The following is a 19,987-nucleotide window of genomic DNA, read 5'->3' on the forward strand; positions in this document are numbered from 1 at the left end:
TATTGAATTTGTATTATGCGAAGCAAATTAAATCTCTTACCATCTTTAAGTTGTGTTTTGTGTTTTAAGTGTTTGGGTGTTTTCGGTTTTTGTGTTTTATCGTCGTCCAATAAACGAATATCGATTATATCAGCAATAGTGTCATCACTTACAACACGAACAAGTGAAATAGGTTCTTTGCCTTCTTCTTCGATGGTTTGAATTTGATAGACCTCTGGCAGCTGCGGCGATTGATCCTTTTTAAAGGTGCGCGTTTTAACAGTTTTCTTTTTTGGTTTTTTGTCATTGTCGGTAGTTATTTCAGATATGGCTATTTCTTCAGGAAGTTCTTCAATAGTTACAGGTATGTTAAGAATTTCATCTTCCGGGTGAACTTCTTCAATGTGCACTGAAGTGTATGGAATTTCTTTGTTATCTTCTTCGACAAATTGAATTTTGGTTATTTCGTCGATTTCTCCAACACGTTTTTTAATAGACCTTGTTTTAATTGTTGTCTTTTTCGGTTTTCCTTCTGGTGTTTTTCCCTCAATTATTGTCACTTCTTCAGGCAATTCAAATGATTCTATAACATCTGGTTGCGAAACGGTTTCGTCCGACTTAAGTTCTTCAGTTATTGTTACAAAAAATTCAGGTTCAAAGCCTTCTTCTTCAACAGTTTTTATTTCAGTTTGCTCAACTTGTTCACCTTTTGGTTTCTTTATGATACGTTTTTTGGTGGTAATTTTTTTCTCCAGACCAGTATGGTCATCAACAACAACAACTGTAGATTCTTCCTGGGGTAATTCCACTACAGGAGTTTCAGTTTTATCTGGAATTTCTGGGAACGGTTTCATGAATTCTTCCACAGTAACAGTTGTAACAGGAATTTTTTCAAATTCTTCAACAGTTTGTATCTTGGTAATCTCCTGCTTATCACCAGCAGTCTTTTTGATAATTTTAGTTTTAATAACAGTTTTTGTAGGAACACCATCATCAGTTTTTGAAAAAATAAATGATTTTCTTTCCGGAAGCTCTTGAACCAACACATCATCAGCAGGTTTACGCAAACGAATTCTCTTTTTTAATCTTTCTTGAGTAATATTTTCTTTTTGAAGATCTTTCGGTTTATCTCCTTGAGTGACCAAAAATTCCTCTTCGTCAAGTTTTTCGTCCAGAGGTACTTCTTGAACCGTAACTGTTGTTTCAGGAAGTTTGTCATCTTCTTCGACAGTTTCAATCTTGGTGACTTCTTGCTTGCCTCCCTTGACCTTTTTGATTGTACGTGTACGAATTCGCTTCTTGGTTGGCTTGCCTTCTTCGGAGATAGTCTCGACAACTGTGACTTCCTCTGGAAGTTCTTGGACTTCGTCAGGTTTTTCGTCAAGAGGTGCTTCTTCAACTGTGACTGTTGTTTCAGGCTGTTTGTCATCTTCTTCGACCGTCTCAATCTTGGTGACTTCTTGCTTGCCTCCCTTGACCTTTTTGATGGTACGTGTACGGATTCGCTTCTTGGTTGGCTTGCCTTCTTCGGAGATAAATTCGACAACCCTGACTTCCTCTGGAAGTTCTTGGACTTCGTCAGGTTTTTCGTCAAGAGGTGCTTCTTCAACTGTGACTGTTGTTTCAGGCTGTTTGTCATCTTCCTCGACCGTCTCAATCTTGGTGACTTCCTGCTTGCCACCCTTGACCTTTTTGATGGTACGTGTACGAATTCGCTTTTTGATTGGCTTGCCTTCTTGGGAGATAGTCTCGACAACTCTTACTTCTTCTGGAAGTTCTTGGACTTCGTCCGGTTTTTCATCAAGAGGTGCTTCTTCCACTGTAACTGTTGTTTCAGGCTGTTTGTCATCTTCCTCGACCGTCTCAATCTTGGTGACTTCTTGCTTGCCTCCCTTGACCTTTTTGATAGTACGTGTACGAATTCGCTTTTTGATTGGCTTGCCTTCTTCGGAGATAGTCTCGACAACTCTGACTTCCTCTGGAAGTTCTTGGACTTCGTCAGGTTTTTCGTCAAGAGGTGCTTCTTCAACTGTGACTGTTGTTTCAGGCTGTTTGTCATCTTCTTCGACCGTCTCAATCTTGGTGACTTCTTGCTTGCCTCCCTTGACCTTTTTGATGGTACGTGTACGAATTCGCTTCTTGGTTGGCTTGCCTTCTTCGGAGATAGTCTCGACAACTCTGACTTCCTCTGGAAGTTCTTGGACTTCGTCAGGTTTTTCATCAAGAGGTGCTTCTTCAACTGTGACTGTTGTTTCAGGCTGTTTGTCATCTTCCTCGACCGTCTCAATCTTGGTGACTTCTTGCTTGCCACCCTTCAACTTTTTGATGGTACGTGTACGGATTCGCTTCTTGGTTGGCTTGCCTTCTTCGGAGATAGTCTCGACAACTCTGACTTCCTCTGGAAGTTCTTGGACTTCGTCAGGTTTTTCATCAAGAGGTGCTTCTTCAACTGTGACTGTTGTTTCAGCCTGTTTGCCTTCTTCTTCGACAGTCTCAATCTTGGTGACTTCTTGCTTGCCTCCCTTGACCTTTTTGATTGTACGTGTACGAATTCGCTTCTTGGTTGGCTTGCCTTCTTCGGAGATAGTCTCGACAACTCTGACTTCTTCTGGAAGTTCTTGGACTTCGTCAGGTTTCTCGTCAAGAGGTGCTTCTTCAACTGTGACTGTTGTTTCAGGCTGTTTGTCATCTTCCTCGACCGTCTCAATCTTGGTGACTTCCTGCTTGCCACCCTTGACCTTTTTGATTGTACGTGTACGAATTCGTTTCTTGGTTGGCTTGCCTTCTTCGGAAATAGTTTCGACAACTCTGACTTCCTCTGGAAGTTCTTGGACTTCGTCAGGTTTTTCGTCAAGAGGTGCTTCTTTAACTGTGACTGTTGTTTCAGGCTGTTTGTCATCTTCTTCGACCGTCTCAATCTTGGTGACTTCTTGCTTGCCTCCCTTGACCTTTTTGATGGTACGTGTACGGATTCGCTTCTTGGTTGGCTTGCCTTCTTCGGAGATAGTCTCGACAACTCTGACTTCTTCTGGAAGTTCTTGGACTTCGTCAGGTTTCTCGTCAAGAGGTGCTTCTTCAACTGTGACTGTTGTTTCAGGCTGTTTGTCATCTTCTTCGACCGTCTCAATCTTGGTGACTTCTTGCTTACCTCCCTTGACCTTTTTGATGGTACGTGTACGAATTCGCTTCTTGGTTGGCTTGCCTTCTTCGGAGATAGTCTCGACGACTGTGACTTCCTCTGGGAGTTCTTGGACTTCGTCTGGCTTTTCATCAAGAGGTGTTTCTTCAACTGTAACTGTTGTTTCAGGCTGTTTGTCATCTTCCTCGACCGTCTCAATCTTGGTGACTTCCTGCTTGCCACCCTTGACCTTTTTGATTGTACGTGTACGAATTCGTTTCTTGGTTGGCTTGCCTTCTTCGGAAATAGTTTCGACAACTCTGACTTCCTCTGGAAGTTCTTGGACTTCGTCAGGTTTTTCGTCAAGAGGTGCTTCTTTAACTGTGACTGTTGTTTCAGGCTGTTTGTCATCTTCTTCGACCGTCTCAATCTTGGTGACTTCTTGCTTGCCTCCCTTGACCTTTTTGATGGTACGTGTACGGATTCGCTTCTTGGTTGGCTTGCCTTCTTCGGAGATAGTCTCGACAACTCTGACTTCTTCTGGAAGTTCTTGGACTTCGTCAGGTTTCTCGTCAAGAGGTGCTTCTTCAACTGTGACTGTTGTTTCAGGCTGTTTGTCATCTTCTTCGACCGTCTCAATCTTGGTGACTTCTTGCTTACCTCCCTTGACCTTTTTGATGGTACGTGTACGAATTCGCTTCTTGGTTGGCTTGCCTTCTTCGGAGATAGTCTCGACAACTCTGACTTCCTCTGGAAGTTCGTGGACTTCGTCAGGTTTTTCATCAAGAGGTGCTTCTTCAACTGTGACTGTTGTTTGAGGCTGTTTGTCATCTTCTTCGACCGTCTCAATCTTGGTGACTTCCTGCTTGCCTCCCTTGATCTTTTTGATGGTACGTGTACGAATTCGTTTCTTGGTTGGCTTGCCTTCTTCGGAAATAGTTTCGACAACTCTGACTTCCTCTGGAAGTTCTTGGACTTCGTCAGGTTTTTCGTCAAGAGGTGCTTCTTCAACTGTGACTGTTGTTTCAGGCTGTTTGTCATCTTCTTCGACCGTCTCAATCTTGGTGACTTCTTGCTTGTCTCCCTTGACCTTTTTGATGGTACGTGTACGGATTCGCTTCTTGGTTGGCTTGCCTTCTTCGGAGATAGTCTCGACAACTCTGACTTCTTCTGGAAGTTCTTGGACTTCGTCAGGTTTCTCGTCAAGAGGTGCTTCTTCAACTGTGACTGTTGTTTCAGGCTGTTTGTCATCTTCTTCGACCGTCTCAATCTTGGTGACTTCTTGCTTACCTCCCTTGACCTTTTTGATGGTACGTGTACGAATTCGCTTCTTGGTTGGCTTGCCTTCTTCGGAGATAGTCTCGACAACTCTGACTTCCTCTGGAAGTTCTTGGAATTCGTCAGGTTTTTCATCAAGAGGTGCTTCTTCAACTGTGACTGTTGTTTCAGGCTGTTTGTCATCTTCTTCGACAGTCTCAATCTTGGTGACTTCTTGCTTGCCTCCCTTGACCTTTTTGATTGTACGTGTACGAATTCGCTTCTTGGTTGGCTTGCCTTCTTCGGAGATAGTCTCGACGACTGTGACTTCCTCTGGGAGTTCTTGGACTTCGTCTGGCTTTTCATCAAGAGGTGCTTCTTCAACTGTAACTGTTGTTTCAGGCTGTTTGTCATCTTCCTCGACCGTCTCAATCTTGGTGACTTCCTGCTTGCCACCCTTGACCTTTTTGATTGTACGTGTACGAATTCGTTTCTTGGTTGGCTTGCCTTCTTCGGAAATAGTTTCGACAACTCTGACTTCCTCTGGAAGTTCTTGGACTTCGTCAGGTTTTTCGTCAAGAGGTGCTTCTTCAACTGTGACTGTTGTTTCAGGTTGTTTGTCATCTTCCTCGACCGTCTCAATCTTGGTGACTTCTTGCTTGCCTCCCTTGACCTTTTTGATGGTACGTGTACGGATTCGCTTCTTGGTTGGCTTGCCTTCTTCGGAGATAGTCTCGACAACTCTTACTTCCTCTGGAAGTTCTTGGACTTCGTCAGGTTTTTCATCAAGAGGTGCTTCTTCAACTGTGACTGTTGTTTGAGGCTGTTTGTCATCTTCTTCGACCGTCTCAATCTTGGTGACTTCCTGCTTGCCTCCCTTGATCTTTTTGATGGTACGTGTACGAATTCGTTTCTTGGTTGGCTTGCCTTCTTCGGAAATAGTCTCGACGACTCTGACTTCCTCTGGAAGTTCTTGGACTTCGTCAGGTTTTTCGTCAAGAGGTGCTTCTTCAACTGTGACTGTTGTTTCAGGTTGTTTGTCATCTTCTTCGACCGTCTCAATCTTGGTGACTTCTTGCTTGCCTCCCATGACCTTTTTGATGGTACGTGTACGGATTCGCTTCTTGGTTGGCTTGCCTTCTTTGGAGATAGTTTCGACAACTCTGACTTCCTCTGGAAGCTCTTGGATTTCGTCAAGAGGTGCTTCTTCAACTGTAACTGTTGTTTCAGGCTGTTTGTCATCTTCTTCGACCGTCTCAATCTTGGTGACTTCTTGCTTGCCTCCCTTGACCTTTTTGATAGTACGTGTACGAATTCGCTTCTTGGTTGGCTTGCCTTCTTCGGAGATAGTTTCGACAACTCTGACTTCCTCTGGAAGTTCTTGGATTTCGTCAAGAGGTGCTTCTTCAACTGTAACTGTTGTTTCAGACTGTTTGTCATCTTCTTCGACCGTCTCAATCTTGGTGACTTCTTGCTTGCCTCCCTTGACCTTTTTGATGGTACGTGTACGAATTCGCTTCTTGGTTGGCTTGCCTTCTTCGGAGATAGTCTCGACAACTCTGACTTCCTCTGGAAGTTCTTGGACTTCGTCTGGTTTTTCATCAAGAGGAGCTTCTTCAACTGTGACTATTGTTTCAGGCTGTTTGTCATCTTCCTCGACCGTCTCAATCTTGGTGACTTCTTGCTTGCCTCCCTTGACCTTTTTGATGGTACGTGTACGGATTCGCTTCTTGGTTGGCTTGCCTTCTTCGGAGATAGTTTCGACAACTCTGACTTCCTCTGGAAGTTCTTGGATTTCGTCAAGAGGTGCTTCTTCAACTGTAGCTGTTGTTTCAGGCTGTTTGTCATCTTCCTCGACCGTCTCAATCTTGGTGACTTCTTGCTTGCCACCCTTCACCTTTTTGATGGTACGTGTACGGATTCGCTTCTTGGTTGGCTTGCCTTCTTCGGAGATAGTTTCGACAACTCTGACTTCCTCTGGAAGTTCTTGGATTTCGTCAAGAGGTGCTTCTTCAACTGTAACTGTTGTTTCAGGCTGTTTGTCATCTTCTTCGACCGTCTCAATCTTGGTGACTTCTTGCTTGCCTCCCTTGACCTTTTTGATAGTACGTGTACGAATTCGCTTCTTGGTTGGCTTGCCTTCTTCGGAGATAGTTTCGACAACTCTGACTTCCTCTGGAAGTTCTTGGATTTCGTCAAGAGGTGCTTCTTCAACTGTAACTGTTGTTTCAGGCTGTTTGTCATCTTCTTCGACCGTCTCAATCTTGGTGACTTCTTGCTTGCCTCCCTTGACCTTTTTGATAGTACGTGTACGAATTCGCTTCTTGGTTGGCTTGCCTTCTTCGGAGATAGTCTCGACAACTCTGACTTCCTCTGGAAGTTCTTGGACTTCGTCAGGTTTTTCGTCAAGGAGTGCTTCTTCAACTGTGACTGTTGTTTCAGGCTGTTTGTCATCTTCTTCGACCGTTTCAATCTTGGTGACTTCTTGCTTGCCTCCCTTGACCTTTTTGATGGTTCGTGTACGAATTCGCTTCTTGGTTGGCTTGCCTTCTTCGGAGATAGTCTCGACAACTCTGACTTCCTCTGGAAGTTCTTGGATTTCGTCAAGAGGTGCTTCTTCAACTGTGACTGTTGTTTCAGGCTGTTTGTCATCTTCTTCGACCGTTTCAATCTTGGTGACTTCTTGCTTGCCTCCCTTGACCTTTTTGATGGTACGTGTACGGATTCGCTTCTTGGTTGGCTTGCCTTCTTCGGAGATAGTCTCGACAACTCTTACTTCCTCTGGAAGTTCTTGGATTTCGTCAAGAGGTGCTTCTTCAACTGTGACTGTTGTTTCAGGCTGTTTGTCATCTTCCTCGACCGTCTCAATCTTGGTGACTTCCTGCTTGCCACCCTTGACCTTTTTGATTGTACGTGTACGAATTCGTTTCTTGGTTGGCTTGCCTTCTTCGGAGATTGTCTCGACAACTCTGACTTCCTCTGGAAGTTCTTGGACTTCGTCTGGTTTTTCATCAAGAGGTTCTTCTTCAACTGTGACTGTTGTTTCAGGCTGTTTGCCATCTTCCTCGACTGTCTCAATCTTGGTGACTTCCTGCTTGCCACCCTTGACCTTTTTGATTGTACGTGTACGGATTCGTTTCTTGGTTGGCTTGCCTTCTTCGGAAATAGTCTCGACGACTCTGACTTCCTCTGGAAGTTCTTGGACTTCGTCAGGTTTTTCGTCAAGAGGTGCTTCTTCAACTGTGACTGTTGTTTCAGGTTGTTTGTCATCTTCTTCGACCGTCTCAATCTTGGTGACTTCTTGCTTGCCTCCCTTGACCTTTTTGATGGTACGTGTACGGATACGCTTCTTGGTTGGCTTGCCTTCTTCGGAGATAGTTTCGACAACTCTTACTTCCTCTGGAAGTTCTTGGATTTCGTCAAGAGGTGCTTCTTCAACTGTAACTGTTGTTTCAGGCTGTTTGTCATCTTCTTCGACCGTCTCAATCTTGGTGATTTCTTGCTTGCCTCCCTTGACCTTTTTGATGGTACGTGTACGGATTCGCTTCTTGGTTGGCTTGCCTTCTTCGGAGATAGTCTCGACAACTCTGACTTCTTCTGGAAGTTCTTGGACTTCATCAGGTTTTTCGTCAAGAGGTGCTTCTTCAACTGTAACTGTTGTTTCAGGCTGTTTGTCATCTTCTTCGACCGTCTCAATCTTGGTGACTTCTTGCTTGCCTCCCTTGACCTTTTTGATGGTACGTGTACGGATTCGCTTCTTGGTTGGCTTGCCTTCTTCGGAGATAGTCTCGACAACTCTGACTTCTTCTGGAAGTTCTTGGACTTCATCAGGTTTTTCGTCAAGAGGTGCTTCTTCAACTGTAACTGTTGTTTCAGGCTGTTTGTCATCTTCTTCGACCGTCTCAATCTTGGTGACTTCTTGCTTGCCTCCCTTGACCTTTTTGATAGTACGTGTACGGATTCGCTTCTTGGTTGGCTTGCCTTCTTCCGAGATAGTCTCGACAACTCTAACTTCTTCTGGAAATTCTTGGACTTCATCAGGGTTTTCGTCAAGAGGTGCTTCTTCAACTGTAACTGTTGTTTCAGGCTGTTTGTCATCTTCTTCGACCGTCTCAATCTTGGTGACTTCTTGCTTGCCTCCCTTGACCTTTTTGATGGTACGTGTACGGATTCGCTTCTTGGTTGGCTTGCCTTCTTCGGAGATAGTCTCGACAACTCTGACTTCCTCTGGAAGTTCTTGGACTTCGTTAGGTTTTTCGTCAAGAGGTACTTCTTCAACTGTGACTGTTGTTTCAGGTTGTTTGTCATCTTCTTCGACAGTTTCAATCTTGGTGACTTCTTGCTTGCCTCCCTTGACCTTTTTGATGGTACGTGTACGGATTCGTTTCTTGGTTGGCTTGCCTTCTTCGGAGATAGTCTCGACAACTCTGACTTCCTCTGGAAGTTCTTGCATTTCATCAGGCTTTTTGTCAAGAGGTGCTACTTCAACTGTGACTGTTGTTTCAGGCTGTTTGTCATCTTCTTCGACAGTCTCAATCTTGGTGACTTCTTGCTTTCCACCCTTGACCTTTTTGATTGTACGTGTACGAATTCGTTTCTTGGTTGGCTTGCCTTCTTCGGAGATAGTCTCGACAATTTTGACTTCCTCTGGAAGTTCTTGGACTTCGTCAGGTTTTTCATCAAGAGGTGCTTCTTCAACTGTGACTGTTGTTTCAGCCTGTTTGTCATCTTCCTCGACCGTCTCAATCTTGGTGATTTCCTGCTTGCCACCCTTGACCTTTTTGATGGTACGTGTACGGATTCGCTTCTTGGTTGGCTTGCCTTCTTCGGAGATAAATTCGACAACTCTTACTTCCTCTGGAAGTTCTTGGACTTTGTCAGGTTTCTCATCAAGAGGTGCTTCTTCAACTGTGACTGTTGTTTCAGGATGTTTGTCATCTTCCTCGACCGTCTCAATCTTGGTGACTTCCTGCTTGCCACCCTTGACCTTTTTGATTGTACGTGTACGAATTCGTTTCTTGGTTGGCTTGCCTTCTTCGGAGATAGTCTCGACAACTCTGACTTCCTCTGGAAGTTCTTGGACTTCGTCAGGTTTTTCGTCAAGAGGTGCTTCTTCAACTGTGACTGTTGTTTCAGGTTGTTTGTCATCTTCTTCGACCGTCTCAATCTTGGTGACTTCCTGCTTGCCTCCCTTGACCTTTTTGATGGTACGTGTACGGATTCGCTTCTTGGTTGGCTTGCCTTCTTCGGAGATAAATTCGACAACTCTTACTTCCTCTGGAAGTTCTTGGACTTTGTCAGGTTTCTCATCAAGAGGTGCTTCTTCAACTGTGACTGTTGTTTCAGGATGTTTGTCATCTTCCGCGACCGTCTCAATCTTGGTGACTTCCTGCTTGCCACCCTTGACCTTTTTGATTGTACGTGTACGAATTCGTTTCTTGGTTGGCTTGCCTTCTTCGGAGATAGTCTCGACAACTCTGACTTCCTCTGGAAGTTCTTGGACTTCGTCAGGTTTTTCGTCAAGAGGTGCTTCTTCAACTGTGACTGTTGTTTCAGGTTGTTTGTCATCTTCTTCGACCGTCTCAATCTTGGTGACTTCTTGCTTGCCTCCCTTGACCTTTTTGATGGTACGTGTACGGATTCGCTTCTTGGTTGGCTTGCCTTCTTCGGAGATAGTTTCGACAACTCTGACTTCCTCTGGAAGTTCTTGGACTTCGTCACGTTTTTCATCAAGAGGTGCTTCTTCAACTGTGACTGTTGTTTCAGGCTGTTTGTCATCTTCCTCGACCGTCTCAATCTTGGTGACTTCCTGCTTGCCACCCTTGACCTTTTTGATGGTACGTGTACGGATTCGCTTCTTGGTTGGCTTGCCTTCTTCGGAGATAAATTCGACAACTCTTACTTCCTCTGGAAGTTCTTGGACTTTGTCAGGTTTCTCATCAAGAGGTGCTTCTTCAACTGTGACTATTGTTTCAGGATGTTTGTCATCTTCTTCGACCGTCTCAATCTTGGTGACTTCCTGCTTGCCTCCCTTGACCTTTTTGATGGTACGTGTACGGATTCGCTTCTTGGTTGGCTTGCCTTCTTCGGAGATAAATTCGACAACTCTGACTTCCTCTGGAAGTTCTTGGACTTCGTCAGGTTTTTCATCAAGAGGTGCTTCTTCAACTGTGACTGTTGTTTCAGGCTGTTTGTCATCTTCCTCGACCGTCTCAATCTTGGTGACTTCCTGCTTGCCACCCTTGACCTTTTTGATTGTACGTGTACGAATTCGTTTCTTGGTTGGCTTGCCTTCTTCAGAGATAGTCTCGACAACTCTGACTTCCTCTGGAAGTTCTTGGACTTCGTCAGGTTTTTCGTCAAGAGGTGCTTCTTCAACTGTGACTGTTGTTTCAGGCTGTTTGTCATCTTCTTCGATCGTCTCAATCTTGGTGACTTCTTGCTTTCCACCCTTGACCTTTTTGATTGTACGTGTACGAATTCGTTTCTTGGTTGGCTTGCCTTCTTCGGAGATAGTCTCGACAAGTCTGACTTCCTCTGGAAGTTCTTGGATTTCGTCAAGAGGTGCTTCTTCAACTGTGACTGTTGTTTCAGGCTGTTTGTCATCTTCTTCGACAGTCTCAATCTTGGTAATTTCCTGCTTGCCACCCTTGACCTTTTTGATTGTACGTGTACGAATTCGCTTCTTGGTTGGCTTGCCTTCTTCGGAGATAGTCTCGACAACCCTGACTTCCTCTGAAAATTCTTGGACTTCGTCAGGTTTTTCATCAAGAGGTGCTTCTTTAACTGTGACAGTTGTTTCAGGTTGGTTTTCATCTTCTTCGACCGTCTCAATCTTGGTGACTTCTTGCTTACCTCCCTTGACCTTTTTGATGGTACGTGTACGAATTCGCTTCTTGGTTGGCTTGCCTTCTTCGGAGATAGTCTCCACAACTCTTACTTCCTCTGGAAGTTCTTCGACTTCGTCAGGTTTTTCGTCAAGAGGTGCTTCTTCAACTGTGACTGTTGTTTCAGGCTGTTTGTCATCTTCTTCGACCGTCTCAATCTTGGTAACTTCTTGCTTGCCACCCTTGACCTTTTTGATGGTACGTGTACGGATTCGCTTCTTAGTTGGCTTGCCTTCTTCAGAGATAGTCTCGACAACTCTGACTTCCTCTGGAAGTTCTTGGATTTCGTCAAGAGGTGCTTCTTCAACTGTGACTGTTGTTTCAGGCTGTTTGTCATCTTCTTCGACAGTCTCAATCTTGGTGACTTCTTGCTTGCCTCCCTTGACCTTCTTGATGGTACGTGTACGGATTCGCTTCTTAGTTGGCTTGCCTTCTTCAGAGATAGTCTCGACAACTCTGACTTCCTCTGGAAGTTCTTGGACTTCGTCAGGTTTTTCGTCAAGAGGTGCTTCTTCAACTGTGACTGTTGTTTCAGGCTGTTTGTCATCTTCTTCGACAGTCTCAATCTTGGTGACTTCTTGCTTGCCTCCCTTGACCTTTTTGATGGTACGTGTACGGATTCGCTTCTTGGTTGGCTTGCCTTCTTCGGAGATAGTCTCGACAACTCTGACTTTCTCTGGAAGTTCTTGGACTTCTTCAGGGTTTTCGTCAAGAGGTGCTTCTTCAACTGTGACTGTTGTTTCAGGCTGTTTGTCATCTTCTTCGACCGTCTCAATCTTGGTGACTTCTTGCTTGCCACCCTTGACCTTTTTGATTGTACGTGTACGAATTCGTTTCTTGGTTGGCTTGCCTTCTTCAGAGATAGTCTCAACAACTCTGACTTCCTCTGGAAGCTCTTGGACTTCGTCAGGTTTTTCGTCAAGAGGTGCTTCTTCAACTGTGACTGTTGTTTCAGGCTGTTTGTCATCTTCCTCGACCGTCTCAATCTTGGTGACTTCCTGCTTGCCACCCTTCACCTTTTTGATTGTACGTGTACGAATTCGTTTCTTGGTTGGCTTGCCTTCTTCGGAGATAGTCTCGACAACTCTGACTTCCTCTGGAAGTTCTTGGATTTCGTCAAGAGGTGCTTCTTCAACTGTGACTGTTGTTTCAGGAAGTTTGTCATCTTCTTCGACAGTCTCAATCTTGGTGACTTCCTGCTTGCCACCCTTGACCTTTTTGATTGTACGTGTACGAATTCGCTTCTTGGTTGGCTTGCCTTCTTCGGAGATAGTCTCGACAACTCTGACTTCCTCTGGAAGTTCTTGGACTTCGTCAGGTTTTTCGTCAAGAGGTGCTTCTTCAACTGTGACTGTTGTTTCAGGCTGTTTGTCATCTTCTTCGACCGTTTCAATCTTGGTGACTTCTTGCTTGCCTCCCTTGACCTTTTTGATGGTTCGTGTACGAATTCGCTTCTTGGTTGGCTTGCCTTCTTCGGAGATAGTCTCGACAACTCTGACTTCCTCTGGAAGTTCTTGGATTTCGTCAAGAGGTGCTTCTTCAACTGTGACTGCTGTTTCAGGCTGTTTGTCATCTTCTTCGACAGTCTCAATCTTGGTGACTTCTTGCTTGCCTCCCTTGACCTTTTTGATGGTTCGTGTACGGATTCGCTTCTTGGTTGGCTTGCCTTCTTCGGAGATAGTCTCGACAACTCTGACTTCCTCTGGGAGTTCTTGGATTTCGTCAAGAGGTGCTTCTTCAACTGTGACTGTTGTTTCAGGCTGTTTGTCATCTTCTTCGACCGTTTCAATCTTGGTGACTTCTTGCTTGCCTCCCTTGACCTTTTTAATGGTACGTGTACGGATTCGCTTCTTGGTTGGCTTGCCTTCTTCGGAGATAGTCTCGACAACTCTGACTTCCTCTGGTAGTTCTTGGATTTCTTCAAGAGGTGCTTCTTCAACTGTGACTGTTGTTTCAGGCTGTTTGTCATCTTCTTCGACCGTTTCAATCTTGGTGACTTCTTGCTTGCCTCCCTTGACCTTTTTGATGGTTCGTGTACGAATTCGCTTCTTGGTTGGCTTGCCTTCTTCGGAGATAGTGTCGACAACTCTGACTTCCTCTGGAAGTTCTTGGATTTCGTCAAGAATTGCTTCTTCAACTGTGACTGTTGTTTCAGGCTGTTTGTCATCTTCTTCGACAGTCTCAATCTTGGTGACTTCTTGCTTGCCTCCCTTGACCTTTTTGATGGTACGTGTACGAATTCGCTTCTTGGTTGGCTTGCCTTCTTCGGAGATAGTCTCGACAACTCTGACTTCCTCTGGAAGTTCTTGGACTTCGTCAGGTTTTTCGTCAAGAGGTGCTTCTTCAACTGTGACTGTTGTTTCAGGCTGTTTGTCATCTTCTTCGACCGTTTCAATCTTGGTGACTTCTTGCTTGCCTCCCTTGACCTTTTTGATGGTTCGTGTACGAATTCGCTTCTTGGTTGGCTTGCCTTCTTCGGAGATAGTCTCGACAACTCTGACTTCCTCTGGAAGTTCTTGGATTTCGTCAAGAGGTGCTTCTTCAACTGTGACTGTTGTTTCAGGCTGTTTGTCATCTTCTTCGACAGTCTCAATCTTGGTGACTTCTTGCTTGCCTCCCTTGACCTTTTTAATGGTTCGTGTACGGATTCGCTTCTTGGTTGGCTTGCCTTCTTCGGAGATAGTGTCGACAACTCTGATTTCCTCTGGTAGTTCTTGGATTTCGTCAAGAGGTACTTCTTCAACTGTGACTGTTGTTTCAGGCTGTTTGTCATCTTCTTCGACCGTTTCAATCTTGGTGACTTCTTGCTTGCCTCCCTTGACCTTTTTAATGGTACGTGTACGGATTCGCTTCTTGGTTGGCTTGCCTTCTTCGGAGATAGTCTCGACAACTCTGACTTCCTCTGGAAGTTCTTGGATTTCGTCAAGAGGTGCTTCTTTAACTGTGACTGTTGTTTCAGGTTGTTTGTCATCTTCTTCGACCGTTTCAATCTTGGTGACTTCTTGCTTGCCTCCCTTGACCTTTTTGATGGTACGTGTACGAATTCGCTTCTTGGTTGGCTTGCCTTCTTCGGAGATAGTCTCGACAACTCTTACTTCCTCTGGAAGTTCTTGGACTTCGTCAGGTTTTTCGTCAAGAGGTGCTTCTTCAACTGTGACTGTTGTTTCAGGCTGTTTGTCATCTTCTTCGACCGTTTCAATCTTGGTGACTTCTTGCTTGCCTCCCTTGACCTTTTTGATGGTTCGTGTACGAATTCGCTTCTTGGTTGGCTTGCCTTCTTCGGAGATAGTCTCGACAACTCTGACTTCCTCTGGAAGTTCTTGGATTTCGTCAAGAGGTGCTTCTTCAACTGTGACTATTGTTTCAGGCTGTTTGTCATCTTCTTCGACAGTCTCAATCTTGGTGACTTCTTGCTTGCCTCCCTTGACCTTTTTGATTGTACGTGTACGAATTCGCTTCTTGGTTGGCTTGCCTTCTTCGAAGATAGTCTCGACAACTCTGACTTCCTCTGGAAGTTCTTGGACTTCGTCAGGTTTTTCGTCAAGAGGTGCTTCTATAACTGTGACAGTTGTTTCAGGCTGTTTGTCATCTTCTTCAACAGTCTGAATCTTGGTGACTTCTTGCTTGCCTCCCTTGACCTTTTTTATGGTACGTGTACGGATTCGCTTCTTGGTTGGCTTGCCTTCTTCGGAGATAGTCTCGACAACTCTGACTTCCTCTGGGAGTTCTTGGATTTCGTCAAGAGGTGCTTCTTCAACTGTGACTGTTGTTTCAGGCTGTTTGTCATCTTCTTCGACCGTCTCAATCTTGGTGACTTCTTGCTTGCCACCCTTGACCTTTTTGATTGTACGGGTACGAATTCGTTTCTTGGTTGGCTTGCCTTCTTCAGAGATAGTCTCGACAACTCTGACTTCCTCTGGAAGCTCTTGGACTTCGTCAGGTTTTTCGTCAAGAGGTGCTTCTTCAACTGTGACTGTTGTTTCAGGCTGTTTGTCATCTTCTTCGACCGTCTCAATCTTGGTGACTTCTTGCTTGCCTCCCTTGACCTTTTTAATGGTGCGTGTACGGATTCGCTTCTTGGTTGGCTTGCCTTCTTCGGAGATAGTCTCGACAACTCTGACTTCCTCTGGTAGTTCTTGAATTTCGTCAAGAGGTGCTTCTTCAACTGTGACTGTTGTTTCAGGCTGTTTGTCATCTTCTTCGACAGTCTCAATCTTGGTGACTTCTTGCTTGCCTCCCTTGACCTTTTTGATGGTTCGTGTACGAATTCGCTTCTTGGTTGGCTTGCCTTCTTTGGAGATAGTCTCGACAACTCTGACTTCCTCTGGAAGTTCTTGGATTTCGTCAAGAGGTGCTTCTTCAACTGTAACTATTGTTTCAGGCTGTTTGTCATCTTCTTCGACAGTCTCAATCTTGGTGACTTCTTGCTTGCCTCCCTTGACCTTTTTGATGGTTCGTGTACGGATTCGCTTCTTGGTTGGCTTGCCTTCTTCGGAGATAGTCTCGACAACTCTGATTTCCTCTGGTAGTTCTTGGATTTCGTCAAGAGGTGCTTCTTCAACTGTGACTGTTGTTTCAGGCTGTTTGTCATCTTCTTCGACCGTTTCAATCTTGGTGACTTCTTGCTTGCCTCCCTTGACCTTTTTAATGGTACGTGTACGGATTCGCTTCTTGGTTGGCTTGCCTTCTTCGGAGATAGTCTCGACAACTCTGACTTCCTCTGGTAGTTCTTGAATTTCGTCAAGAGGTGCTTCTTCAACTGTGACTGTTGTTTCAGGCTGTTTGTCATCTTCTTCGACAGTCTCAATCTTGGTGACTTCTTGCTTGCCTCCCTTGACCTTTTTGATGGTTCGTGTACGAATTCGCTTCTTGGTTGGCTTGCCTTCTTCGGAGATAGTCTCGACAACTCTGACTTCCTCTGGAAGTTCTTGGATTTCGTCAAGAGGTGCTTCTTCAACTGTGACTGTTGTTTCAGGCTGTTTGTCATCTTCTTCGACCGTTTCAATCTTGGTGACTTCTTGCTTGCCTCCCTTGACCTTTTTGATGGTACGTGTACGAATTCGCTTCTTGGTTGGCTTGCCTTCTTCGGAGATAGTCTCGACAACTCTGACTTCCTCTGGAAGTTCTTGGATTTCGTCAAGAGGTGCTTCTTCAACTGTGACTGTTGTTTCAGGCTGTTTGTCATCTTCTTCGACCGTTTCAATCTTGGTGACTTCTTGCTTGCCTCCCTTGACCTTTTTGATGGTACGTGTACGAATTCGCTTCTTGGTTGGCTTGCCTTCTTCGGAGATAGTCTCGACAACTCTGACTTCCTCTGGAAGTTCTTGGACTTCTTCAGGGTTTTCGTCAAGAGGTGCTTCTTCAACTGTGACTGTTGTTTCAGGCTGTTTGTCATCTTCTTCGACAGTCTCAATCTTGGTGACTTCTTGCTTGCCTCCCTTGACCTTTTTGATGGTGCGTGTACGAATTCGCTTCTTGGTTGGCTTGCCTTCTTCGGAGATAGTCTCGACAACTCTGATTTCCTCTGGTATTTCTTGGATTTCGTCAAGAGGTGCTTCTTCAACTGTGACTGTTGTTTCAGGCTGTTTGTCATCTTCTTCGACCGTTTCAATCTTGGTGACTTCTTGCTTGCCTCCCTTGACCTTTTTTATGGTACGTGTACGAATTCGCTTCTTGGTTGGCTTGCCTTCTTCGGAGATAGTCTCGACAACTCTGACTTCCTCTGGAAGTTCTTGGACTTCGTCAGGTTTTTCGTCAAGAGGTGCTTCTTCAACTGTGACTGTTGTTTTAGGCTGTTTGTTATCTTCTTCGACAGTTTCAATCTTGGTGACTTCTTGCTTGCCTCCCTTGACCTTTTTGATTGTACGTGTACGAATTCGCTTCTTGGTTGGCTTGCCTTCTTCGGAGATAGTCTCGACAACTGTGACTTCCTCTGGAAGTTCTTGGACTTCGTCTGGTTTTTCATCAAGAGGTTCTTCTTCAACTGTGACTGTTGTTTCAGGCTGTTTGTCATCTTCTTCGACAGTCTCAATCTTGGTGATTTCTTGCTTGCCTCCCTTGACCTTTTTGATGGTACGTGTACGAATTCGCTTCTTGGTTGGCTTGCCTTCTTCGGAGATAGTCTCGACGACTGTGACTTCCTCTGGAAGTTCTTGCATTTCGTCAGGTTTTTCGTCAAGAGGTGCTTCTACAACTGTGACTGTTGTTTCAGGCTGTTTGTCATCTTCTTCGACAGTCTGAATCTTGGTGACTTCTTGCTTGCCTCCCTTGACCTTTTTGATGGTACGTGTACGGATTCGCTTCTTGGTTGGCTTGCCGTCTTCGGAGATAGTCTCGACAACTCTGACTTCCTCTGGAAGTTCTTGGACTTCGTCAGGTTTTTCGTCAAGAGGTGCTTCTTCAACTGTGACTGTTGTTTCAGGCTGTTTGTCATCTTCTTCGACAGTCTCAATCTTGGTGACTTCTTGCTTGCCTCCCTTGACCTTTTTGATGGTACGTGTACGGATTCGCTTCTTGGTTGGCTTGCCTTCTTCAGAGATAGTCTCGACAACTCTGACTTCCTCTGGAAGTTCTTGGACTTCTTCAGGGTTTTCGTCAAGAGGTGCTTCTTCAACTGTGACTGTTGTTTCAGGCTGTTTGTCATCTTCTTCGACAGTCTCAATCTTGGTGACTTCTTGCTTGCCTCCCTTGACCTTTTTGATGGTTCGTGTACGAATTCGCTTCTTGGTTGGCTTGCCTTCTTCGGAGATAGTCTCGACAACTCTGACTTCCTCTGGAAGTTCTTGGACTTCGTCTGGTTTTTCATCAAGAGGTGCTTCTTCAACTGTAACTGTTGTTTCAGGCTGTTTGTCATCTTCTTCGACCGTTTCAATCTTCGTGACTTCTTGCTTGCCTCCCTTGACCTTTTTGATGGTACGTGTACGGATTCGCTTCTTGGTTGGCTTGCCTTCTTCGGAGATAGTCTCGACAACTCTGACTTCCTCTGGAAGTTCTTGGATTTCGTCAAGAGGTGCTTCTTCAACTGTGACTGTTGTTTCAGGCTGTTTGTTATCTTCTTCGACAGTCTCAATCTTGGTGACTTCTTGCTTGCTTCCCTTGACCTTTTTGATGGTACGTGTACGAATTCGCTTCTTGGTTGGCTTGCCTTCTTCGGAGATAGTCTCGACAACTCTGACTTCCTCTGGAAGTTCTTGGACTTCGTCAGGTTTTTCGTCAAGAGGTGCTTCTTCAACTGTGACTGTTGTTTCAGGCTGTTTGTCATCTTCTTCGACCGTTTCAATCTTGGTGACTTCTTGCTTGCCTCCCTTAACCTTTTTGATGGTTCGTGTACGAATTCGCTTCTTGGTTGGCTTGCCTTCTTCGGAGATAGTCTCGACAACTCTGATTTCCTCTGGTAGTTCTTGGATTTCGTCAAGAGGTGCTTCTTCAACTGTGACTGTTGTTTCAGGCTGTTTGTCATCTTCTTCGACCGTTTCAATCTTGGTGACTTCTTGCTTGCCTCCCTTGACCTTTTTGATGGTACGTGTACGGATTCGCTTCTTGGTTGGCTTGCCTTCTTCGGAGATAGTCTCGACAACTCTGACTTCCTCTGGTAGTTCTTGAATTTCGTCAAGAGGTGCTTCTTCAACTGTGACTGTTGTTTCAGGCTGTTTGTCATCTTCTTCGACAGTCTCAATCTTGGTGACTTCTTGCTTGCCTCCCTTGACCTTTTTGATGGTTCGTGTACGAATTCGCTTCTTGGTTGGCTTGCCTTCTTCGGAGATAGTCTCGACAACTCTGACTTCCTCTGGTAGTTCTTGAATTTCGTCAAGAGGTGCTTCTTCAACTGTGACTGTTGTTTCAGGCTGTTTGTCATCTTCTTCGACAGTCTCAATCTTGGTGACTTCTTGCTTGCCTCCCTTGACCTTTTTGATGGTTCGTGTACGAATTCGCTTCTTGGTTGGCTTGCCTTCTTCGGAGATAGTCTCGACAACTCTGACTTCCTCTGGAAGTTCTTGGACTTCGTCTGGTTTTTCATCAAGAGGTGCTTCTTCAACTGTAACTGTTGTTTCAGGCTGTTTGTCATCTTCTTCGACCGTTTCAATCTTCGTGACTTCTTGCTTGCCTCCCTTGACCTTTTTGATGGTACGTGTACGAATTCGCTTCTTGGTTGGCTTGCCTTCTTCGGAGATAGTCTCAACAACTCTGACTTCCTCTGGAAGTTCTTGGACTTCGTCAGGTTTTTCGTCAAGGGGTGCTTCTTCAACTGTTACTGTTGTTTCAGGCTGTTTGTCATCTTCTTCAACAGTCTGAATCTTGGTGAGTTCTTGTTTGCTACCTTTGATTTTCTTGATTGTACGCGTGCGTATTCTCTTCTTAATTGGTTTTCCGTATTCCGAAATTGTTTCAATAATTTTGATGTCTTCAGGAAGTTCGCTGACCATCAGATTTTGTGGCGTTTCATCCTGTTCGTGAATTTGGTGGTCAATATGTTTCTCTGTTTGTTTCCTTTTGTTGAGCGTAATATTCCTGGCTGTTGTGTCTTGTTCTTGTGTGGAGTGTTCTGGTGTGTGGGCTGTTGTATCTTGTGTATCTGTGTGAAAGAATGTATGAATAAGAAAAAGTTTTCAAGTTTACCTTCTAGGAAGTGTTTGTGCAGTAAATTGTGTCTTGTTGTGTTTTTTAAGGGCAAGTGTCTTTTTTCTATTTTAAGAACTAATTTAATAAAGTATAACGCCATTTTAAAAGCTTATTCTATTAACCTAAC

At 44.8% G+C, this 19,987-nt stretch overlaps 1 protein-coding gene across 1 annotated transcript in view; it reads right to left on the reverse strand.

Moving 5' to 3' along the window:
- Positions 1 to 19,987, reverse strand: part of LOC129945191 (titin-like) — a 270,413-nt gene that overhangs the window by 29,750 nt on the left and 220,676 nt on the right. Inside the window, 2 exon segments of the mRNA XM_056054849.1 lie at positions 41 to 19,813; positions 19,858 to 19,935. Coding sequence (XP_055910824.1) covers positions 41 to 19,813; positions 19,858 to 19,935 — 19,851 coding nt within the window.

This window comes from Eupeodes corollae, chromosome 2, assembly GCF_945859685.1.
Source record: "Eupeodes corollae chromosome 2, idEupCoro1.1, whole genome shotgun sequence".
NCBI classification, from domain to species: domain Eukaryota; kingdom Metazoa; phylum Arthropoda; class Insecta; order Diptera; family Syrphidae; genus Eupeodes; species Eupeodes corollae.